Below are 24,578 nucleotides of genomic sequence, written 5' to 3'. Positions count from 1 at the left end.
ACAAATGTAATATATATATACACGATCGAGCGATCGAAATGAATAATATTTTATATTACATCTTTTAGATACTTTAATAGATTGGAATAATGAACTCAATAACTATATATGTACCTATTAATCTTAACCGTATGTGTCTATCTATCGATAGATCAAAGGACCGATTTTCCATATACAATCTCTCTCTCTCTCTTTGTGTGTATCTTTGACCGACGATGCATCGATCATCTTTTTGATATCGTTTCTTTACTTATTATTTCCTTTTTCGTTGTTGTTTTTATTTTTTCTTTTCCTTTTTTTTTTTAACTATCACAAACGAGTTACTCCGTCCTACCAGATCAAAATTAATAACCGTCCAATGAGATCGGGATGAGATTCTATCCGGATCGTGATGTGTTGCACAGGAAATCCTGTCCCCGTAAGAGAAGATCAGCACGTTGTAGGATTATACGGTTTTATGTTGAAGAGGGACAAACTTATATGAAAGAGAGAGAGAGAGAGAGAGGGACGGAGAGAGTGAAAGAAACAAGAAACGTGAAGGTAAAAAGCAGTAGCGACGAGTTTTGTTAGCCACGCTTCGATCAATGTGTAGACGTTAAACAGCTGCCAGCATCTATGAACGATACTGATGATTCTAATTAAACTTGACTCGATTGAGTCCGCTCGTATTAATTAACGTCATCACATTTTGCCACGTGTACGTGTTTCGAACGTTTATACTTAGACCAAAACATTCGTACCGATACTACGATGCACAGATATGCGGAGAAATTTTTATTAGTTTATATACTTTTCGATACTCGATACTTCGATATTCGAACGATTATCGTTACGTGAAATGATCGTGTCAAGCAATTGATTATCGTCATCTTTACTAATTTTTATTTATTTATTTATTTATTTTTCTTTTCTTAACATACCAACGAAAACGTCAACGTCGATCTCACAGCTCTAACTTTCACTTTGAAATCATTTTACAGGAGACTTGAAGAGGCGACACTCCTGGAATAGCGAAGCGGATTATCAATCGGTGGAAACAGGAGCTGAAACTGTTTCCGGAGAAGAGGGTGATATTTCGTCTTCTGAAAACGACGATAGGATATCCTACAAGGTATTATTTCATAAACAAAAAAATGATTAATATCGTTTACGTAAATGATGAATCGTTATAAATCGTAATCGGTGTCCGTACAAAACAGAGTTTGTACTGTGACGCGATACAACGTGATTAAGGACGTAGTGAAAAAGAAAGGGTATTTAGACAGGGTTGGGATGGAGGAAAAGGGAAGAGGAGAAGGGAAGAGTCGAAGTTATGGTAAAGGGGCCAAACCTAACCAAAAATTACATTTGACGTATGTTATGAGTCGATCGTTTCGAAACGAAGAAGGATGTATAACGGCCGCGACGTGCAACGGTGCATTTCCTTTTACTACTGCAGCCAGACAGAAACGTGGACCGTAAAACCTGAATACTGCAGCCGCGTTTTAACGATGACCGCCGCAGCCACCACCGTAGAAATCATGCTCGTCGTTCTTCCAAGAGTTGACCGGGAATGATCGTGAAACATTTTCACTTCCATGATATACATATGAGTACGCGTACGGATTCCATGAAAAAAGGGAGAAAGAGAGAAAGAGAGAGAAGAAAAAAATTAAATCGAGTTAAAAAATCGCGAACGTTTTATCGAATATTCATTAAAGGCTGATGTACAGGTAGGGGTTGTCGACTGATAATTACTCCTTTTGAGACTTTTTTTTTGCGAAAAAAAAAAGATTCGAAAAGAAGTAATTGATTCGTAAAATCATTCATCGTGTATATTCGTATAGGAAAATTTTTCTAGATAAAAACTTGACGCTTATAGCAAATTATTGAAGATTCTTTGTCTCGCGAAATGAAATTCGATTTAGTTTCCAAGGTTTTAGTTTCATTATTTTTATCTACTTCGGAACGGGCATACATGGATACGTATGGACGTAAGTCATGTTGAAGAAGTAAAAGTACGGGCAAAGAAAATCGTCGAAAGAAACCACCAGGAATATTCCTTTGGGATATTTTTAGACGACGTAACGAGCGCGTACGTACGCCATTTATGCTCTGTTCGTTCGTTTCTTCCTCCGTTTTCCTCCATCATCCATCCTTTTCCCTTCTTTCTCTTTCCTCACCCAACAATCGCCGACTATTCTTGGTTACGATTCGTCGAGTGAGTTTTAAATTATTTGAAAATTGCACCTATCTTACAATCAGTATAATATTTCAACTTTTTCAAAGTACAATAATAAAAATAATAATGATAATGATAATAATAATAATAACAATAACAATAATAATAATAATAATAATAATAATAATAATAATAATAATAATAATAATAATAATTCAACGAATCAGTTTATCATTCCAATCTACTTTTTAATTATATCATCCTAAGATAATATAATAATTAGAATTATAAAAGAGTTGCGACGAAATTTTGAGTTATAAAAATTTTTTATATCTTATTATACATATCTATATCAGTAAAAAGAATTTCATTCTATTATAATTAAACTTATCGATATTTTTTTTATCAATCTTCTGACATACTTATAAACCGATAAATAATTATCTAATCTTGATTATCTATCTAAATCATAATGACGTTCGGATGTATAACGGGAAATATCAACGAAATAGAATAGGTAGATGCAACTAGCACATTGTAACGGTTTGAAATACACGCTACTGTTAATTTATCTTGAAATAAATGTGCTAATTTGTAAAACAATAAATAAAATATAATATATCTCGATTGGTCTGAACTATGGTAATTCGTAGATACTCTTAATTCTCTTTGCGTTATTCTTTATATCTTATCTCTCTCCCTTTCTATCCTTCTCTTTCCCGAGCTCTAAATCAAATTCGTGCGACTGGGCTTACGATCGTTAATTGCTGGATGTAACAGCGCCCGCGCGCACATTTTATGGCACCGGAAAATCAGTCTTGGTTTTACCGTTAAGTTTATGCGACTCGCCTATAAGAACGCATACGTGAAAGAGCATAAACGCGTAAACTGACTCGTTTTAAAGATCTTCCTTTCTCTCTCTGTTTCTCTTTTTTTTTCTTTCCCTTGGACCAGCTTGTATCATTTTTTTTACGAGCTCGCAAAACGTTCATCATTTCGTTCCTTAGAAAAATTACAATTTCCTTTTTTCTTTTTTTAGTTCAAATCGAAAAATGTCTTTTTTCTTTTCATGGTTAAGAAAAAAAATAAGAGTCGAGTATAAAATCTTCTTCGACGGAGGAGTGAGAGAGAGAGAAAGAGAGAGAGAGAAATAAAGAGAGAAAGGGAAAGGGTGTAATTCTTCAGCTTGGAAATCTCTTGAAAGGGTCAGAGAAGTTAAACGCTCTGGGAAAAAGATTTACGGATCACGAACACATGGAGAAAGGCAGACGAACAGAGAGAGATGAAGGGAGAGAGAGAGAGAGAGAGAAAGAGAGAGAATGAGAATGTGAGAGAGTGAGAGAAAGAGAGAGGAATGAGGGGGAGGAATGAAATTACAGTGAATTTCAAGCTTTAATCCGATCTTTCCTTTAACTCGATTGACGTTGCAATTTGAGATCTCTTTCGATCGTAACGACGACAAAAATTGTAACACTTTTTCTCTCTCTGTCTCCCTTTTTCGATTTTTAGAAGAAGAAGAAGAAGAAAGAAAAGTAGAAAAAAAAAGAAAACGAGCACTGAGTTAGCAATTTGTAGAAAAATTCGATGAAAAAATTCGATTGAAAAAAATGTGTGATTGCTTTAGAAAAAAAAAAAAAAAAAAAAAAAAAAATATTTTTTTTACAAATCGTGTACTTTTCGTTTCCCTTGGAATTATTCGAATTCGTTTGAAGAAAAATAAAAGAAAGAAAGATGGAAATAAATAAATAAATAAATAAATAAAAAAGAGAAAGAGAGAGAGAGAGAGAGAGAAAAGAATATGGTTGAGAGATGATGAGGGACGAAGAATAACGAGGACATTAAAATCGATATCGTTTGGATCGAAGAGCCTCGAGCACTTTCTCGAGCATATTTCAATAACGGACCGAACGAGATCCTTTTTCGCATGATTCATACTATGCTCCATTATGATGCATTAGCACAGAGTTATTACGAATGCTCGTGACAGTCATTGATGGCCCTTGACGGGACCGGTAGGACCAAATATAAAAGAGAACTGAGAACGTTCAACTCATCAGCGAATTCGTGTCTGCAAGATGGCGAAAGTTCTTCACGGTCATTACAACTGCAATTTGTCAGAACGCTTTTAAAAAGTATATCAGTGACGATAACGATTTGGTAGCCTTAAGAAAAAGAGAGAGAGAGAGAGAAAGAAAGAGAAAGAGAAAATAATACTGATCGATACGAATATCATTCGTGAAATAGCAGGAAATTGCAGTTGACGGGAATGTTCGTACGAAACATTTCTTTCAATATTTTGACTCATTCAAATGTCACAATATATCTTATCGTCGTACCTCCCGATCTTATCTTATTTAATCAAAAAAAATAAATACATGAAAAGAAAAACAAAACTATCGACAGATAAAAATTCAATAGAAAATTACAAATTGAACTAAAATAGAAAAAAAAAAAATACTTCGCGTGCGTACGATATTTCTTTTAATATTTTTAACGAAGAAAAACAATTATTTCCAAATACGAGAACACGTGTGATACGTAAATATCGTTCACAAAAAAAGCATTCGTCGCAAAATTACATTCCCAAAATACGACCGAAGAACGCTTAAGCAAATAAGCATACAAAATCATAATTTTACGATTCGAATGAAAAAAAAGAATGAAAAGAAAAAGTAGAAGAATTAGTTGGAAAACAAATTTCTCAAAGAGAGATGGATTACTTTAAAGTCACTTGTATATAAAACGTTACGATGAAATCTGTATTTTGTCGATAATTAAATCGACAAATATAATAAAAAAGTGTTATAACAAAGATGAGTTTTTCCGGATAACAGTTCTGTTATGGAACTGTTAGTACACGTTCCAAGATCGTTTAAGTGAGAAAAAGCGAATGGAGGACCTCTCTCCCTCTTCTCTCACCATTCTTCTCTTCCTCCAACCCTTGCTCTTTCGAGTTTCACGTTCCACGGAAATTGATACGCGCGTACGAACGCGCGTTCAGATAAGATCGGTCAGGCCTTGAAGCGAGAAGCTAAACTAATGCCTCGTGCACAGTGGCGCACGAGATAGATATCTTGAGAATTTCATTAGCATGATCCGAGTTTGCCAGGCTCCTCTTCTTCTCGTGAACCTTTTCAATATATAAGTCTTTATGGGTGTGTATGTACGTGTAGGTTTAGGTATATGTGTGTATGAATATTTTGTTTCCTCTTTTTCTTGCACCTATCTCTTTCTCTGTCTTTTTAACTTGTCACCCAAGGCTCTCCCTCGGCGTATTATACGTCTTCGTATTTATTTTCTTTCTTTCTTTTTTTCTTTTTTTCTTTTTCCTCTTCTATTTTTTTCTCCTTTTCTTTTCCTTTCTCACTAAGCAATCGAATAGGTTATTTAAATGATAAGTCTTTATACACGTGATTTATTCCAAGAAATAATACAATTCGATCGTTTCGATCGATATTTTCCGATGATCTATTGAATTTACACACACACGCATATGTGTATGAAATATATATATATATATAATTATGTTTAATTTAATAGTCGTTAAAAAAAGATAATAATAACAAAAAAAAAAGAAGATTGTTAAACGCGTATTTTTTTCCATCGCATATCGCGAATTTTATAAAAACGAAGTCTTTACGAATTACCATGGGAAAAACTTTCGATGGCGATTCCAACCTTATTACGTAAGGGTAATATCATAAACTATTTCACGTGTAGGGGAGCTTAAAGCGAGATCCTATGAATTATTACGCCATTAGCGTATGTAATCGTATCCCGAGGAAAATTATACAGCAATTTGTCTCAGGTTGATCGAATCTGTCGAGGAATTTTCTCCTTCTTCTTCTTCATCTTCGCTTTTTTTCCATCTCTCTCTCTCTCTCTCTCTCTCTCTTTTTCTCACAGGCCAACGTAAAGGGAAAACGCCTGAAGGTGATAGAAACGTGAAGTATTTCGAAGCTATAAATATATAAAAGCCGACGAGGAAAAATCTTGAATCCGAATTAAAACGTTCTTCCTCCTACGTCATTCAAAATATATCGATATTCCATAATTGCAACTTGACTCCTATCAATTTCTGATTTATCGTACATTCGACACTTCATAAAATGTGATCATCGGTTATCAAATCTACGCTGAATTTAAATTCAAATTATTTATTATATGAATATCATATCGATTGATTTCGTTGAAATCTTTAAGATTATCTTATATAGATATATGCGTGTACGTATATTTATATATATATATATATATATATATATATATATATATATTTTTTTTTTTCTTGAAACGATTTTTTATTTAGCGAAAATTAATGGACCAACATCGTGTTCAATAAATTGAATTTTATAAAAAGTCACCTTGAGAACATAAATATTTATCATATATTTCGATCGTCCTCGCGATCGGACATTTTCAAGGATACTTGAGAAAGCATTTATAGAATGATTTCATTGTTCAAAGTCGTTGAAGAATTATTTTATATATAAATATATGTGTACGTATTACTTTATGTTAGAGATTTTTAATATTAAAATTAATGGAAATATGTCGTGTGCTCATTGAATTCAATTCTATAGAAAGTTATCTCTTAAAGAACGTGAATTTTGTAGAAAGTTATCTCTTAAGAACGTGACATTTTCGAGGACACTTGAAAAAATATTCAAAAGATAAGAAAATTGTTCGAGAAGTAGCTCTTCTCTCGTCACATTATTTTAAATATATCTGTGTATGTGTGTGTATGTTTGTATTCGTGTATATTTATTTAAGCAAATTACACGACAGCGCGACAACGACGATAATAAATTTTCATGGAATTTTCCTAACATTAGAACATCCTAACATAACAGAAATAGAAATAATCCGATTTCTTGTTTATCGTCCGTAACTAATTGTAATCTTTAACATGCATTAAATATTCTCAGGAAGAGTAGATATTAAATGATCAATGAAATTTCCGATATTTTAAAACGATTTATCGCTTAAAATATATTCTATTGGTCACCGAATGTAATCCCATGATCACGGAAGTGCAATTTACTTACTTTACGCGAACGATTTCTATCGGATAGTATGCCATAGAACGTTCACGAGAACGAACATATTCAAGAATTCCCCATTGGAGTTTAACACGCACTCGTGGACAAGAAGAAAATCGTTTCTAATAGTTTTTAAACTAAAATTACCGATAACATTTACACACATATATATATATATATAAAATTTGAAAATATATTAAGAAATATTTGATATTCACGTAAAGGAAATGTTTTTTTTTTGTTTAATAGATGAGTCATTTAATTGCACTTTTTATCGTTTCACCGTAGACGTGTACGAATGCATATAGTTACGTGTGGTATGCATACGAATTATTTTGATTTATACTGATTGAAGTAACATAAAAGCATAGTTTCGTCATGGCATATGTTCCTTTGATAATTCAATTAACGTCAAATGAAGATATCGTCTCCAACAAATGATTCTCGAAAGTCTCATTATGTCGAACGAAATAAAGAAAAGCTTGAAATATCCGTGATTGTCGCGGTACTTACTTGATGACTTTTCAACGACAAAGGAAAGCAAGTCGTTAAGGTGGATATCGTCAAATTTCAAGAGGATAAAAATAGAAAAACAAATATATATATATATATATATATATATATATAAATCAGTATAACCAATCATTAAGTAAGAAGAAAAGAAATATATATATGTATGTATATGTATATATATTTTTTTTCGAGAAAGAAACGTGCCCAACTTCGGTGAGAGTATTTCATACATGACATAATGAGTCCAACCGTGCCTGGAAGACTCAAGTATAATCTTACGATTTCGTGTACCACGAAAAAATCCGAGATGATTGCCATTCTCTCTTTCCCTCTCTCCCTCTCTCTTTCTCTCGTGAGCGAAGACATTTCCTATATTTCTTGCACGGATCTCTTGAATTTAATAATTCTTGGAAAAACATTCTCGTGTATTTCTCCTTCGTGGAAACGATCTTCGTCCTCGTGGGAAGAAGAAAAATAATCTCATTTTTTCGAAATTGCAACGAGTTCCTTATTCACAATCGCAATAAAATCATCGTATATATGCAATTTACAAAAAAATATGATTGAACGTCCATAAAATGAAACGATCTTGTCGTCAGATAACAATAAATGTAATTTTAATGTAATTTTCTTGGCTATCGATTTACAAAAAAAAAAGGAAAAAAAAAACAAGTATAAATTTCCTGTTTTTTCATTAGTGCTACATTTGTCCCCAGGAAAATGGCTGTTCGATGCAGACGGTGGACTTGGTGGCGAATTGTCCACTTCCGGTGGTGACAGGATCCTCAAGGTCGCCATCGCCATCAAGGTCGTCGACTCCCACGACGCCCTTGACACCCGTTGCATCGACGAGGAGCATGGGGCAACGGCCAAGTACACTTTTGCGTCCGAAGATCTCTTTGACTTGGGTCCTCCGTGGTCAGCAACAACAACAACAACAATCGCAACAACCGCAACAACAACAGCAACCACAGCAACAGCAACAGCAACAGCAACAGCAACAACAATCTGCTGCTACTGGTAACGGAAATCATTCAGTTTCCAACACGACGGGTTCGTATTTGATACTTTTGATCATTCTTTTCCATCGATTTATTTTTTTACAACAATTTGCAATTTCTACAGGAACAAACGTTCATCGTGATACACTTTCCCATGACAGCAGAGAGGTATCCTCGAGAAGAAGCATCAAAAGCGATAAAGAAAAGGATGCTGCCAAGGAGAACGTCGTGGGACAAGAGAAACGTGAAAAAAAGATCCTTCATCGAATCGAAAAGATCGACAAAATGGAGAAGGTAACGATGTGATTCATTCTTTTTTTAATAGTAATATTTTTGTTGCTAAAAAATATATTCCTTTACTATCCTAGTCCATCAGCAAAGAGACGATAATTAACGACAAAACGATCGAGAGTCTGTTGGAGAAGTATCCAGAAAAAGAATTGTTCGCAAGTGCGAAAGACACGAGGGAAAAGGAAAAAGTAAAGAAAGCAGTTTCCGAACCCTCTCTCGTATCTCGTGAATCAACGTCGACCCCAAACAGTCGTGACAAACACAGACACAGACGTACGAAACGTCCACATAAAACGAGACCACCCAGTAGATTTGGTTATGAGATTGCCGACCTTGATGCATTTTTAACAAAGGTAATATAATGATCGTATACAATTTTTTCACACTTTAGAATTATTTCGATTTATAACAAAAAATAAATAAATAAACAAATCAAAAAATTAATTCAGAAATCGTTTTTTTTTCCTTTTTTTTTTTCCCCTTACAAATCGAAATAATTGTAAAGTGTAAAAAAATTTTATACGATCATAATGTTACATTTCTGAATAAATTTTTTTAGGCATCCATCGAGAGACCAGCTAACATCCCAGTTGTTTTATCATTCCCATCGGTCTTATATCAAACGCAAGGTGGTACACAGGACGAAATGGCTTTACCGCTCGGAACAGTAGTAAATGCGGTCTTTAAAAATCAGACTTGGCTCTACGTGCAAACGCCACATGGCCAAGAAGGATATGTCGGATATGCAGCCTGTTTACCGCTAGGTATATTACCGCAACCTACGCGTGGTCCATGTTGGGAAGACTCAACCGATGTTTTTCCACGTCCATTGGGTACGTCAAAAAGAAAATCATCTGTAATATAGGACAGAGTATTTTCAATGAGAATTTTTTTTATAGCTCGACTTATCGACTCAACTATATATAAATATGTATATCGCGTATGTAAACATGTATATATTTATATATATTCTTATATTCTATGCGTGTCCGTTTCCATGGTCTTTCAGGTAACATGACTGATACAGAAAAATTAAGAGACACCAGATCGGAATGCGGTGCACGAAGTAGAAACGCAAGAGTAAGGAGAGGCTCCCGAGATGCGGTTTCCGCTTGCGGAGAACGCAGTGTCGACAGATTGTATCTGAGAGCAGCTGCAAACGCTAAAACGAAAGGTGCTAGGCATACATTACTCGTCATACGTAACGATTACGAAGGTCGTGGTGCAAACTCTCTGAGTGTTTCTAAAGGTGATGTCGTTGCTCTTCTAAGCGACCACGTCAATGATTGGTTTTGGGTTCGATCCAGAGATGGTAGGGAAGGTTTTATACCGGCTGTGGTTGCTGGTCATGGTTTCTTATAAAAAAAAAAAAAAAAAGAAGAAGATACAGTCATACGTAGTATCCATTGATTTGATGAAAAAACAATGGTACGATTGTACATTTGTTGTATAAAATTTTATATGGTGTGCAAAATGTTATTGTAATAATATATTTATTACTTAAACGAAAAAGATTGTATCTTTGCTAAAGAAATTTCTTATGAGATATGATACGAGGTGATACGTTAACTCCGTCATAAAGAATTCTTTACAAAATTATTAATGATATCACATTCGTACGTGTAAATAAGGATATTAACTTACATCAGGGGCATACTCCAAAGTTAGTTCCAATGGTGGTCCTTAAGCTGGCGTAATTGAAACTTCGCTAATCGATCATTGACATCGAAATCTCAAGATCTCGGTTCGATACATCACGATCCGCCAATTTTATTTTTCCACCTGACAAGCTTTATAGTTTGAATAAATATTTTTTAACGTAGTTGAAAAAAGCGCAGGAACGTGATATTTGATAACATTCAAGTTTCTCCGTACAAAATGACACCTACTTAAAATCGTATCTCTATGAATTGTTTATAATAATTAAAATTTAAAAAAAAAAAAAATTTTTTTTTTTTATTTTGTTACAAAATTCACGGATTATTCTTTGTGGTAGAGTTAAAGAAATCGTTCTGTAAGTATAAAATCGTATATTAAGCAAATTTTAAAGTCATTTCCCTATAATTAAAGTTTGTACATAAATCAAGATTGTTGGATGACCCTGCTATGCTAAGCACCTTCTGTGGTAATTCTTGATAAATAGTAGAATAAACTGTATTACTCGACGTTGGCACTTTAGCTAATGTTTCTCCTTGATAAGTTAAATGATATACATGAGGTGCAGCACCAGCTGCTATGATACGTTCTTCGTATATATGTGCAACATGAATTCCTTGATCAGTGAGATCAAATACTGTGGCAGGTTCCATCGTACGCATATGCCACAAAGATAAACTAGGCCCGCCACCACACAGCTAAAAATATATATATATATTTTTTTTCCCATTAATAACTATTTATTCGCTTATGTGAAATGCTTCATGAAGGCATGTATATAAAATAAAGACTGATCACGTACCAACCAATCTTCTGTGAAATCAACAGCACCTATCCATTTACCAAACTTTGGACGTGCTACTTTATCTACCATATGTGGATTCAAGATATTTGTATTTTCTTTTTTACGCAAGTCCCATAACCTAACTGATCCATCTTCGCTGCTCGACGCAAGTTGATTACCTCTACAATAACACGAGTTTATCACGAATATTCACAAATTATCACAAATATTTACATTCACTAATCTATATACTTAGATTTAGACTTACGCTAAAGATAAACAATGTATAAAGTCGGTGTGACTTTGTAAACTTCTAAGGATTTTTCCTTCTTCCAAATTTATAACATAAATATTATTGTCCCCGCAACCGGCATATAAAATATTATTTAATTTAGAATACACCATAAAATTTACATCAGGCTTTTCGTAACTATCTCTAGAAATATTACACAGGTTAAAAATCTTTTTAATTTTCACAAATTGATATCGTGCAACATTTATATATGTACTTATTAGCTGGAATTTGAATAACCCACGAAGGTTTATTCTTTGTAGCTTTACTAGAAGCAACTACTTTCCAATCCCATCCTGATATTTCACCAACTGTACCGATAATTAAAAAATTATCCGTTGCAATCATACTTTCAATATGCTGGTCGGGATACACGGTCAAACGATAGTTCGGTCCTTGCAACTCATTTTCTTCGACTTTGTGAGGTGTCAAGACTTTCGTTAAACTGTATAAATATAATTTTATAATGAAAATCTTACATCCTTACCTTTTATATCGCAGCTTACTTAAAAATAACATACGATCATCGAATCTGGTTTACTCGTACTTAACCTATGCTACAATACTTTTCTTATTACAACTAAACTCACTCGAATATAGAAATATCACCATAAATATTCCCTGCGGCGAGGTAATTCCCATCGGTGGAAAAAGTTTGCGATAAAACAGTATTATAAAATAACTTGTGATCGAACATTTTTACGAACACGTCGTTCACACACGCACTGACTATCCGCCATTTGTAAATGTGACGTCATTATAGATTATCACTACAAAGGTGTATCGACAATTCGATATTAACGATACCGGTTCGATACATATCGATAATGTTTCCACATCCCTTCCACATGTACGTTACCATAGTAACAACCGAGTTCCATCAATAAATATGCCGTATTTGATTAATAGATTCGGTGTTAGTCAACATTAGTTAGTGTTGTTAAATGTATCGTTGTTTAGATCTAATAATTCGTCTAAGTATTCGCTAATATTTCGTCTAAGTATTAGATTATATTAATCTATAGATTCATTAAATTTTAATATTTAATCGCTAATAAGAAAAAATGAATATCGTAAAAACAAAGAAATATATGGCGTTAATAATGGCGCAATATTTCATTTTCTTTTTCGATATTTCCGTTAATTCTTTTGGAAATTTCACCAGGAAATATGTAATCAATTTACTATTTCTTTATACGTATGTGAATATTAGAATTTTTATTATAAAAATAATTTAGAAATTAACAGGATATCTTTAAAAAAATATTTTTTCTTTTTTTTTAACTTCATAGCATCCAAGATTTTTGTCTTGTTATTGCAATTACTGTACTTCTCATTAACATTCTTTCTACATACATTTTTCAGGTAATCAGAAATTTTTGATTACAATCATTTACTGAAATTTGTATGATCTAATAAATGATTCTGTTATAGGCAGGGTTATTTCATTTGTTGTATATTCGATTTGGTATGACATTAATTGTCAGTACTTTATACTTGTTGTTAAGTTTTACTTTGCATACATGGCATATTATGCTATATTGGTCCAATCCATTAAGGAATGATTGGACAAAAGGATTCCATGCCACATTTGTTATACATAGAATAGGTTTGTACTTCTAAATAGTTTTAAGATTAGTTAATATATATACGTTTATGTTTCTCTTTATCGTTGTAATAAAGTTGCAGTTTTTTATTATTACTTCTATAAGAAAGCAGTTATAAAAGTTGCAGACCAAAAATTGTATGAAGAAGCCGATTGGGCAGAAAAACATTTAACTCTTATATGAATATTTATTTTCTCTTAAGGGAAAATTTTTTCATTTGAAGGAACTTTCTATTTGTATAAAATACATATACATAGCTAAATCAACATAAATATGTAATTAATAAATATTCAGTATTAAATGTGTTTTATATTAATACAATATTATCGATATCGAATGATATAAATATCTAAAGAATGTATTATTGCTTTTATTGCATAAATACATGTATTAGATAAACAATGATGATGAAATATGATCTTCCATTTTGTTTTTCGTCGTTTAAAACAATGAAAAAATGATTTATAATATTTATAATAGATAATGATTCTGACTATAATTTACTTTTGTTTTATTACTTAAAACAAAGCTCTAAGTTGTACTAAAATATTTTACAATTTTGGTGAGGTAGTCTTTTAGTAACAGGTAGTTGATCATGCTTTTAATGTTAATAATCATGAGGTACTAAGGCTCAAATATTTTTTTATGAATGCATCGAATATGCGTTTGTCAATCATAATCTAAAATTACTATGAGAAAGAGAAAGAGATATTGTGCATTTTCAATCAATAATAACAAAAGTAAAAACTATTCACATGTACTATTCTTCTTATAGACCAAAATCATTTTGGTAGTTTCTTAAAATTTATTCATAATTCTAAGCTGACTAATTTTCTAATTAAATATTAGCACATGATTTAATTATGATAATAACATAATTATATAACATACTTATACTATTAACATAAACTATACTATTAACACAATTATTAACATAAATAACATAATTAATTATATGATAAAACAAGATTATTTACTTGTTACTATTTTGAATCCACTTTGTACAGTAGCATGTAATTTGATTGATAATCGTGTATTACGTACGATAGAAAATATCCATTTTTTTATATCTATACGTACGTTTTTGTTTTCCTTTACATTCGTTACTTGATATCACGTAGAACATAAAATTTATAATTTTAGTTGATATTTATGTACAACATAAAAACCAATCATTATCAAATATTGCCTTTTTTTAAATCACCATATAACTTTTTTAATCAATACAATTTTCGAACAAAATTATTGACTTAATTGATTTGAAGTATTAATATATTCTAACCTATTGCTATTTAAATGTGCTGTGATATAAACGCTTACTTATAAAAAATAAATTATTAAAACGTATTATGGACCATAATGGTATAACGCTAATTCATAATAAAATTGTGTATGAGAGCTTTTTGTGTAATAATATTAAGATTTTATATTCTTTCATATGTGATTATTCGTTGCTACAAGTAGCTATATTAAAATATTATTACATTAAATTCCTACCTATTCAAAACAGAATCTGAGATTGTTGTAAATAAAAGTTGAACAATATATGAGAAATTGAAGCAAAAAGTTAATAAGAAAAATGCATAACCATAATGCAGAAAATGGTAATTTTTTAAATGTTATATGCTTTGGCAAGCAAATCATAACATTCTGTATATAAACTATTTATTGAATATCTTGTATAATAAATTGTGGCATTGAGTTTATATCTTATATCACAAAGTATAGATAATGTATAAAAAAATTGTAGTTTTTTTTTCCTTTTTTCTTTTTTTCTTTTAACATTATATGTACACGTTAACGACTCAATGCAATCGAGTTTTAATTCTATTTTGACCAGTTTGTACAAATTACAGTATTTCATACATGTTAGAAAAATCTTATATTTTATGAGACTTTTTAAATTACAGAAAATCTAGTCTTTTTAATATTACGACAATGTTATTATCGTATTTTGATGAAAATGTACTGTGACTGATGAAATAAGTAATATAGCAATATATATATATAATACATATCAATAAATTTACAATACTATAATACAATTAACTTCAAAATACTTTTTGGTTCTCCTCGTGTAATATTGAAATATTAAAATACACATCAGACTTTGGTCAAATAATAATTATATATCTTCATAAAAGCCGCAAAAATCGTTTTTGTTACTTTTGTGAATTGTATATTTCAACATTAATCTGATGTTGATACTGTATTGCATTTTTTTTTTTAAAGTGAGAACACGTTTATCACGTATCACATAAGTGCAATTTATATCGCTATATTTATCTAGTTTTAATATTATACGTTTAATTGTTATAATATATCTGATTCTATTTACAAGATAATCTCTCCGAATGGCATCATTTATTGATATTCTCAAAATCATATAAGCAATATATAAGTCTAATCACACTGTATGGTTGCCATGAAGGAAAAGTAATTTATCAACTAAATGAGGTGGTAATGCAGCTCGTCTTGTATCGTATAAAACTTGTACTTCTGCAGGAATACGAGCTGGCGGAGCACAACAAGCGGGGACACAATTATACCTACATGCTAATTTTGCAAGATTTGGACACTTTGCTGATACTTTAGCCCACCACTGCAAAGGGCAATAGTCAAGGGGCGCTGTTGATTCTGATTGATATTGTACTAATTCGAGATCAGCTTTTTCTTCAGCTGGCATTCCATTTTTTGTCGCACACAAGCCACCGAGTAAGAGTTCCATACCTGTAAGCATATACGTGTTATGATTTTTTTTCTTTCTTTTTTTTTTCTTTTTTACCATAGTCACACTTTCAGAAAGGAAATTATACCTGATAATCTGCTCTTCTTACTTGTTGGTTCTTCTTCAACTTTGATCGAATCTCCGCTTTCCGCTTGTATTAATTTTGTCAACATTTCTTTTATTGGGGTTGCAACTAAACTTTTGTCTTCTTCTGTGGCATATGGCAACTGCTTGAACCTGTCCATTTATAATGATATTTAATTATATAATTGGATTATATGGCTATATTTTGTACGATATATAAAAATCGACGTACACGTATAATTTCGTTTACCTTGGATCTAACGTAGTTGCAATTTGAAGAAGGAGAGTAACATTGTAATCGGCATACCGTTCACACAGCATATCTGACAAAGATTCTTTAAAAGATCTTGCAGTTTCACTGTCAGAATCTTTTACTTTAAGATGAGACGACACAAGTTGCCAGAGTAATGGCCTTAAAAGCGATATCAAAGGCATTTTTTCTTCGCTGAGTGTCATAATAGTGACCTTGAATGGTTCAAGAACATTAACAAGATCTTCGACTATTTTCCATTGATCAGGGGATAGATCAATAACTTCCGGTTCATTGCCTTCTATACTTTCCAATATAGATGAAATGATATTGCGTCTTAGCGCAATTTGCTCCATCATATTGTAAGTAGATGTCCAAACGCCAGGATAATCCATCACCATAGTGTTTTCCTCCAGCTTGATATAAAAAATATTTATTATACGTATTCATATATATTATATAATAGATAAACGTGCATTACCTCCATAATTTGTTCTTGCATAGCCAAAGCCGCGGAAGCGGTCGAATGATTTATGATAGCTCCAATAACAGTTCTACATTTTGATAATATACTAGCTACTTCTGGATTCTCAAAACAGGCTTGTGCACAGACTTGTAACGTATGAAGGAGACATGGAATCAACGTCAAACCCTTAGCCGACAATGCCGCTAATAACTCTGATCTGGATGTCGCCACAACCACTGCTGTTATTCTTTCAACTTTGAGATACCAGTCAAGTAACAAAGTATCGATCGTATTACTCCACTGATGTTTATCCCAGTCTAAAGGTGCATGTATACTACTTAAAACTTTACATTCTAACGAAGTTTCACCGGCATTTTGATAATACACCGATACGGTCACGAAACTTTCATTAGAATTTGATTTCCATTCCTCAATGGTCAAACCAACATCATTGCTCATGCACGCTAACGTAGCTGCCACAGATTCACGAAAAGTATCATAAATTTTTGGTATTATTTCTTCCTCTAGTTTATTTTTACTAGGAATTTCACAAGGTGATCTTAAAGTAGCCACAAGCCTTTGAAATCCGTGACCTTCTACCACTTCCGGTAATTGTAGATCCATTATAATGAATTCAGCGATAGCATCTGATACCGTTTTACCGTCTATACTAGATTGATGCACTGTATTATCTTCTGGCATGAGAAATGCTACATTTTGACTGTTATTACCTATATTTGTACCACCTTTGATCATCACTCTCAATGGTTGACCAATAGCAATATCATCTTCCATATTAGACAAACTGATATTAGGATCTGTTACAAATTGAATGTCTCCGTCAATTTGGACTGTACCGTCAGCATTAGTGGTGTATATATGTTGAGCCGAAGTTAATTCGGCTTTTATTTTTCTCTTTTGTGCTCTACGATCCTTTGCCTCTTGTGAAAGAACCTGTCTACGGGGTGGTGTATTCGCTTCCAATTCCAACAGCTCTTGGGCATGTTTATTTTGCAGATGCATTCGTAAATTACTGGTGTTACGATTATATGCAATTTGTGTCTTACATAATATACAAACAATTTTCACCTTAGTAAGAATATCACCGTCGTCAGTGGCAGGAAATCCAAAAAATTTCCAATATATACTTCTCATTGACATTGGTACAACTAACTTTTTATAAGTATACGTATGTTTCTCTTCCATCATTTTGGCGAGAACCATATGCATTTCACTCTTGGTTTCGTCCGTTGCAGTAGATTTGCTACTGTTAGAGACCGTTAACGATTTACTTTCCATGATTATATCCTGAAATGCATAACTACCGGCATGTATCGTCTTTGATACACCATAGAATGCATTTGATATATTCTCGATATATATTATCTATTATCCACGAATTCTCATATCCGTATCAAAATGGTGGACTTTAGTTGCATAATTTAAAATGTTACGATTAAACGATACAATTTCCCGTTAAGAAAATTTATTTGTACGTTACAACGATATCCGCGCGATAACAAATTTGCCGCGGATACTCCCGATATCACGGAACGCGAGGTTCGGTGAATTATTTTATAGATATCGAAGTTCAATTTCTCGCTTCGAAAAGAACGATGCACAATCGGTTATCGACCACAGCGTGTAACGATGCTATCGACTTTGCATCCGTTGTTCCGTAGAATATCGTTACATACGAATCTCGGCAAATCGATCACCGCAGAAATTTAATCGACTAATCGCAGCTCCATCTATGACGCGCATATATCTTCAATACGATTGGATAATATATTTGTCCATAAAAACGGTAACGATTAAAATCTAACAAATACGTCATTCGGATGAATCATCCAACTTTCTTCGACTAAATTCTATCGTATCATAACCAATATTACAAATAGAAATTCGTGACATTGACATTAAAATTTATTCCAGAATTAATTTTGTCCAACGTAAGTGACGATTTTACGCCAAAACATTGAGAACATTCTTGCCAATCGTCGAACGTGAAAAGTCGTGCGGGATCGATTCGATTGACAAATTTTGGTCGAAATACTTGAAACGATAAAAAGAGAGAGAGAGAGAGAGAGAGATTAATATCGTCGATCTAATCTATTTTCGTTCGATAATTTTTTTTCACGAGAGAGATGTGAACACAAAAAAAAAACAATTCTGTAAAAAATATAAAAAAACAAAAAATCCACCGAGGATTATCGAGAGAATGATAGAAAGAAAAAAAAAACAGAACAAAAACCGATCAGAATAGGACGAAAAGAAGAAAGGAAAGGATTATAAATTGGCGGTAACTCGAAACCGCCATGAGGTTGGAGCGATATAATCGATATGTAGTTGCGCTAACGCGCCACCAGAGGGTAGGTCGGTAATACATTCGGGGTCTCGTCGGAAGGCGCGTCAGTCCAGAGTCAACCGTAGACGGCTGTTCTTACGACGGATGTGACAAGGCCGTTTTTTCTCTCTGTCTCCTCTCCTTAACGTTCTCTTCTCTCTTTCTCAACGTTTTCCTTTTCCTTTTTTTTTTCTTTCACCTTTTTCCCCGTACCTTACGTCGCGTCAGTACGAGATCGTTCGTCGTTCGTATCAATCGTGATATCGTTCTTCGTGAAACGTATCATCCGTTGAGATATTTCGGCGGCAAACGAGAATAAGGACGAAAAACGCCGCGCATTCGTGACGATGATCGTGAAAAGTGTGACAGTGCGCGAGCTTGGTTAATATCAAGCACGCATTAAGAGAAAATCACGGATTTCAAGAGAACGTTTCGTCGTACACGTAAGTATATTTATATTTATATCTTTACGAATATTTTTGTTTTGTTTTGTAATTCAACTTTGACTGAGAGGAAAGTCATCGACCATCTTCGTTTAGTACTTACATATTCTCTCTTCTGTCTCTCTGTCTGTCTCTTACTCTCTCATTTTCTCTCTCTTTCTCTCTCTTTCTCTCTCTCTCTCTTTCTCTCTCTGTCTTCTTCGTCTTGCATACACGTTTTTTCATGGTCCGACAATAGAGAGACCGGACGAATACGTGGAAATGATCGTTCGTTGTGATCTTGAAATGAGAAAAAGTATACAGAGGGAATACGTAAAAGATACATAGAGGTTATGACGAGAGGAGAGGTCGAAACAGAGTCTGCACCTGCCATCATGGGACAGTTGTGTTTTAACTTGTTTTATTGCTTGCTCTTTCTTTTGCTTGCTACTCTCTCTTTCTCTTTTTCTTTCTCTTATATATATATACATATACATATATATATACATATACATATACATATACACACACACATATATACACATAAATATATACACATACATAAATATATACATACATTATATATATATGATATATGTATATATGTGTATTGCATACACGCACTCTCTCTCTCTCTTTTTCTTCTCTTCTCTTTCTCTCTCTCTCTCTTTCTCTCTCCCCACTACATTTAGCTCTTTCGATGGCCGTTGTACGCTCGATCAGGTTTTCCTTCGTCTCGCCTCGTTACCTTCCATACCGTACTAACGATTTTGGAGTTTGCAAGGGAACGAGTTACCAACTCGAAAATCTCCCTGCACGACACGACGCTCCTTCAGGGAGAAAGAGAGAGAGAGAGAGAAAGAGAGAGGGTCAGACAGACAGAAAGAGAAAGAAACAAACAGATCGAGAAAAAGAAACAGAGACAGAGAGATTAAGGACACAATAAAATCTCTTTTTTTTTTTTGCTTTTAGATCGAAACCTTCGCATTTCTTTTTCATAAATTACTCTCGATTACAAAAAAAAAAAAAGGAAAAAAAGAATAATATCTATTTTTTATTAAGACAAGGAAAAAAAGAAGATTCTGTGTGGGTTTTCTCTCTCTCTCTCTCTCTCTCTTTCTTTCTCTCTTTCTCTTTTTCTTCATTTTTCTTTATTTCTTTCTTATTTCTTTTTTTTGTATTTTTGTTCTCTCTCTCTCTCTTTCTTTCTCTTTCTCACACAATTTTCGCTCACGCGAGATAGGATATTTAATAATGTATTATCAATCGCAAGATGCTACCGTAATTGTACTTGTTCGTAATTGTGTATTACGTAAGTGTGTTTGCAATTGTAGTCATGCGGTGAGCACGATGTTTAAAAACAATCATAAATATACATATGTGTGTGTGTGTCTCTCTCTCTTTATATATATATATATATATATGTACACAAAGAGATGGATATAGAAAGTTGATATATTTCAATTGTCAATATTCAAAAACTACATTCTATGTCAGCCATCTTTGAACATACATAATTTAATTTACCATATTTTTGCCATATTTATTTGAATTCTTTATTGCTTCTTTTTTCTTTAAATTACAATTTCAAAAAAAAAAAAAAAGAAAAAGAAAAAGAAAACAACTGCGTCGTACGATATATTATTTTAGATAACGATCGTCTAGAACAATATTGCCATATATCAATTAATTCATGTTTTTGCAATGCCAACGACATGATAATATTTTCACGTCGCATTCGTATTAAATTATTATTTAGTAATATGCCAAAGGAGAGAAAGAGAGAGATAGAGGGGGAGGAGAGAGAGAGAGAGAATAAAAAATTCTATTCGAAAGTGATATATAATTTAGAATGATTTATCTCCAATTATCTTTATCTTTCTACATGTCATCCTGTTCTATATTCTTTTTTCTACTTACTAATGAAGATCGACGTTAATCCTTTTATTTGTATACTTGCATTTTCAAGAATATATTTGTTTCATTATTATTAGACAATAAAAAGAGAGAGAGAGAGAGACAGAGATAAATAGAGAGAAAGAAAGAAAGAGAGAGAGAGAGAGAGAGAGAGAGAGAGAGAGAGAGAGAGAGAGAGAGAGAGAGAGAGAGAGAGAGAGAGAGACAAAGAGAGAGACAGAGACAGAACAGAGATAAATAGAGATAGAGATAGTGAGGTTTTAGATTGTGAAATAGTTTCGGTAGATTAATATTGCGAACAATGTATGTATATACAATCTCTCTCTCTCTCTCTCTCTCTTTTTCTCTCTCGTTAGAGATTAACTTGCAAATAAGATCGGACGGATGCCGTATTTTCACCTAGAAGGTCGTAGGAAGTTTTTAATGAAATCTAACAGAAGTAATACGATAAGAGGAAGAAACTCGCAAACAAGACGATTAAATCCTCGTTAATGTTTAGCTAGCTACCAACTAAGAGACCAACTTCTTCGACTCTCTAAGTCGATAACATTTGATAAATACGTATGTAACATAGATAATATAGAAAGTTCGAATAACACACGTCGCATTAGTTTTTTTATCGTATAATAAATAATTTACATAGAAATATACATCCGATCGTTCGTTCACTTCTAATCGTATTGGTTTTCATAATCTTTTTTTTTTCTCTCTCTAAAATACATAGATATAAGTCTAAAGATCAAGTAGAAGAAAAAGAAATGACTTTATTTATTTATTTTCCTTTTCTTTCTTTCTTCCTTTTTTCTTTTTTATTCGTCGTGTAAGATTTTCATCTTGAAAGATTTCAAATGCATAAATTTTCCCGCGTTTTTTATATTCGTATTATAGTGCAATATATGCACGAGACACGCCATACTGATTGTACAATATTTTCTAGCGAAAGAAAGAGTAATATCTCAAAGTCAATTATAAAAGAATAATTAGCATTAAAGAGAATAAGATTTTCAAACGGGGAACGCAAGTGTGGATTTATTATACGTGCAAATTAGCACGTTCTTAGTCGCTAAGATCGGCATTAAGTCAGTTAAAAGTCGAGCGAATCAGCTTTCACGCGGGAAATTTCAAAATCGTTTCTCTTCCACTTAAGGTAATCCTTGCTCGTTCTCGTGCCTTCTTATGATCTCTTTGAGTAGTTACATGCAAGATACGAAGATCCCTGTGGTATGGATAACGAGGTGATAAGAGTTGGTCGATCATTTTTTTCTTATATTTTTTTCTTTTTTCTTTAGTCTCTTTTAACTTTCTCGCTTCTTGCATTCAATCTAGTCGAAAAAAAATATTTGCATGACTGAGCAGAACGCATCGTATATATAAAAAAAAAAAAAGATCAAAATAGAAAAAAGAATATCTTGCAAAATATTTCGATATTTTGTCTAACACGTATATTATTTGTTTTACAGGTGAAAATAAGAAACAAAAAGTACTTAGAAAGAGAGAGAGAGACAGAAAGAGAGAGAGAGAGAGAGAGACAGAAAGAGAGGGAGAGAGAGAGAGAGAGAGAAAGAGAGAGAGTAGTTAGAAAAGAAAATGGCAGAAAGCGGAAATGACAGGGGCAGTCGTGAAACTCGAGTGTCATAAGAACGTAGATCGCGTGGGATCGAAAGAAAGGGAAGTGGAAGCAATGAAACTTCTACGTGAATCGTCGTTTTATCCACCGCAGCATCCACCTCCCGTTCTTATTACTGGACGACCACCATTCTCCTTGAATCCTTGTTGCTGCTGTTTCTCTAACCGACTTTCTTTGTCAACCACTTTACGTTGCATAAAAGGATAAGAAAGGGTGGATAAAGAAAAGGAAAGGAAATATCTCCAACGAAGTGATTTATATTTTTCTCCCTTTAGCTTTTGTTCTAGACGATTTTCTTAAACAAGAAAAATTGAGATTTTACGTATTTGAAGATCGAAAGAAAGAAAGAAAGAAAGAAAAAAAAAAAGAAAAGAAAAAAGAGGAAACGAAAACTCAGAAGAGGACAAGTGAAGAAGAACAAGTGAATATAGAATAAGAAAAGGAAATATATAGATAGAAAAAAGAAGGAGAGAGTGAGAGAAAGATAGAAATAGAGGTAGAGAGTGGTAAAAGAGAGAGAATATATTGTAAGTGATAAAAAGAGCACTCGAAGGCGAGTGCAAGCGAGCTGCATACGCTACGCAGGATCAAAGTGAAGTGGCCGGTTCTCACTGAGATGGCCTTCATGATGAAGAAGAAGAAGAAGTACGAATTCTCGGTTGAGGTCGACCTCGAAGAACTCACCGCTGTGCCCTTCGTTAGTGCAGTGCTCTTCGCTAAACTCCGTTTACTCCATGGGGGTTCTTTCGTTGGTCACTCCACTAGGTAAGTCCCGATTATTTTTTTCTTCTTATGGCATAATCGATTTTTTTTTATTTTAATATATATATATATATATATATATATATATATATATATATTAATTCATTATAGACACTCTTCCGATGTTAGAAAAGGATAGGTTGATAGTTATTTATGATATTTACGTTAGAATATCGTAAAACGACTGTCGTAATTGTTTCTTCTTTCTTATTCCTTTTTTGTGTGTGTGTTTGTGAGACTGTGCGCGCGTGTGTGTATTGTTTTTGAAGTATTGTAATCATCGAGTGGTGATTATAATATATTATAGATAACTAATCAAGTTTTTTTTTTTTTGGTCATATTCCTTCGTTTTATTCCAATATCAAAGATTATTTCTTTCTTTTTGTTTCTTTTTTGTTTCTTTTTTTTTTTTTAATTGTTGATAACACAGAGATACTCGAAGCTGAGATCGTGCGTCATCATGAGAATCTAGAAAAAGTCGATCAGAATCGAGGAAGGGGAATACCTAAAACGTATCGTAATACTATCTTAATTCATTTTTTATTTGCGTATTTTTCACTTTGTCCTTTGTCTTTCTCGTCTTACTTATTTTCTATTCCTTATTGTATTTTCTTTCTTTTTTCTTTTT

General features: G+C 33.0%; 5 protein-coding genes across 17 annotated transcripts in view; 3 read left to right on the top strand and 2 right to left on the bottom strand.

Annotated features, from left to right (window-relative positions):
* LOC127068163 (heat shock protein DDB_G0288861) overlaps positions 1-10,706 on the top strand; it is a 41,885-nt gene extending 31,179 nt beyond the window's left edge. For 9 of the 10 annotated variants that reach the window (XM_051003938.1, XM_051003937.1, XM_051003931.1 and 6 more), the window contains 5 exons: positions 981-1,111; positions 8,433-9,011; positions 9,086-9,361; positions 9,568-9,841; positions 10,018-10,706. In XM_051003938.1, the coding sequence (XP_050859895.1) occupies positions 981-1,111; positions 8,433-9,011; positions 9,086-9,361; positions 9,568-9,841; positions 10,018-10,370 (1,613 nt within the window). In that variant the 3' untranslated portion in view covers positions 10,371-10,706. The remainder of the gene's footprint in view (positions 1-980; positions 1,112-8,432; positions 9,012-9,085; positions 9,362-9,567; positions 9,842-10,017) is intronic. The other variant, XM_051003940.1, reaches the window with a different exon arrangement.
* A 312-nt stretch (positions 10,707-11,018) lies between these two features.
* Positions 11,019-12,502, bottom strand: LOC127068173 (THO complex subunit 6). The gene is made up of 5 exons (XM_051003979.1): positions 12,331-12,502; positions 11,958-12,185; positions 11,717-11,884; positions 11,467-11,629; positions 11,019-11,362 (listed from the first exon to the last, which is right to left on the bottom strand). The coding sequence occupies exons 1-5, from the start codon at positions 12,435-12,437 to the stop codon at positions 11,042-11,044; spliced, it is 987 nt and encodes a 328-aa protein (XP_050859936.1). The 5' UTR covers positions 12,438-12,502; the 3' UTR covers positions 11,019-11,041.
* Positions 12,503-12,585: 83 nt separating this feature from the next.
* LOC127068180 (transmembrane protein 138-like) lies at positions 12,586-13,566 on the top strand. Its single transcript, XM_051003994.1, has 4 exons — positions 12,586-12,938; positions 13,033-13,105; positions 13,175-13,349; positions 13,424-13,566. Exons 1-4 carry the CDS (start codon positions 12,805-12,807, stop codon positions 13,528-13,530), a joined length of 489 nt encoding a protein of 162 aa, XP_050859951.1. The 5' UTR covers positions 12,586-12,804; the 3' UTR covers positions 13,531-13,566.
* A 275-nt stretch (positions 13,567-13,841) lies between these two features.
* Positions 13,842-18,599, bottom strand: LOC127068157 (E3 SUMO-protein ligase ZBED1-like). Its single transcript, XM_051003912.1, has 4 exons — positions 16,891-18,599; positions 16,410-16,825; positions 16,164-16,312; positions 13,842-16,077 (listed from the first exon to the last, which is right to left on the bottom strand). The coding sequence occupies exons 1-4, from the start codon at positions 18,172-18,174 to the stop codon at positions 15,755-15,757; spliced, it is 2,172 nt and encodes a 723-aa protein (XP_050859869.1). The 5' UTR covers positions 18,175-18,599; the 3' UTR covers positions 13,842-15,754.
* A 675-nt stretch (positions 18,600-19,274) lies between these two features.
* Positions 19,275-24,578, top strand: part of LOC127068156 (uncharacterized) — a 42,708-nt gene continuing 37,404 nt past the window's right edge. For 2 of the 4 annotated variants that reach the window (XR_007782857.1, XM_051003909.1), the window contains exons 1-2: positions 19,275-19,665; positions 23,022-23,953. Coding sequence is in view for 2 of the 4 variants with exons in the window: in XM_051003909.1 (XP_050859866.1) it covers positions 23,805-23,953 (149 nt within the window). In the remaining 2 variants the exon portion in view is untranslated. The remainder of the gene's footprint in view (positions 19,666-23,021; positions 23,954-24,578) is intronic. The other 2 variants (XM_051003910.1, XM_051003911.1) reach the window with 2 other exon arrangements.

Source organism: Vespula vulgaris, chromosome 12 (assembly GCF_905475345.1).
Source record: "Vespula vulgaris chromosome 12, iyVesVulg1.1, whole genome shotgun sequence".
Lineage (NCBI taxonomy): Eukaryota > Metazoa > Arthropoda > Insecta > Hymenoptera > Vespidae > Vespula > Vespula vulgaris.
This window is presented reverse-complemented; position numbering and strand designations above follow the sequence as displayed.

Coding starts and splice junctions, on each gene's coding strand:
- LOC127068173 (XM_051003979.1), bottom strand. CDS start 12,437: ATGTTCGATCACAAGTTATTTTATAATACTGTTTTATCGCAAACTTTT. Junction 11,630..11,716: donor ATACATTGTTTATCTTTAGC/GTAAGTCTAAAT, acceptor GTGTTATTGTAG/AGGTAATCAACTTGCGTCGA. Junction 11,363..11,466: donor ATTTCACAGAAGATTGGTTG/GTACGTGATCAG, acceptor ATATATTTTTAG/CTGTGTGGTGGCGGGCCTAG.
- LOC127068157 (XM_051003912.1), bottom strand. CDS start 18,174: ATGGAAAGTAAATCGTTAACGGTCTCTAACAGTAGCAAATCTACTGCA. Junction 16,313..16,409: donor GCAACTACGTTAGATCCAAG/GTAAACGAAATT, acceptor ATAAATGGACAG/GTTCAAGCAGTTGCCATATG. Junction 16,078..16,163: donor TAAGAAGAGCAGATTATCAG/GTATAATTTCCT, acceptor ATATGCTTACAG/GTATGGAACTCTTACTCGGT.
- LOC127068180 (XM_051003994.1), top strand. CDS start 12,805: ATGAATATCGTAAAAACAAAGAAATATATGGCGTTAATAATGGCGCAA. Junction 12,939..13,032: donor AATTTACTATTTCTTTATAC/GTATGTGAATAT, acceptor TTAACTTCATAG/CATCCAAGATTTTTGTCTTG. Junction 13,106..13,174: donor TTTCTACATACATTTTTCAG/GTAATCAGAAAT, acceptor ATTCTGTTATAG/GCAGGGTTATTTCATTTGTT.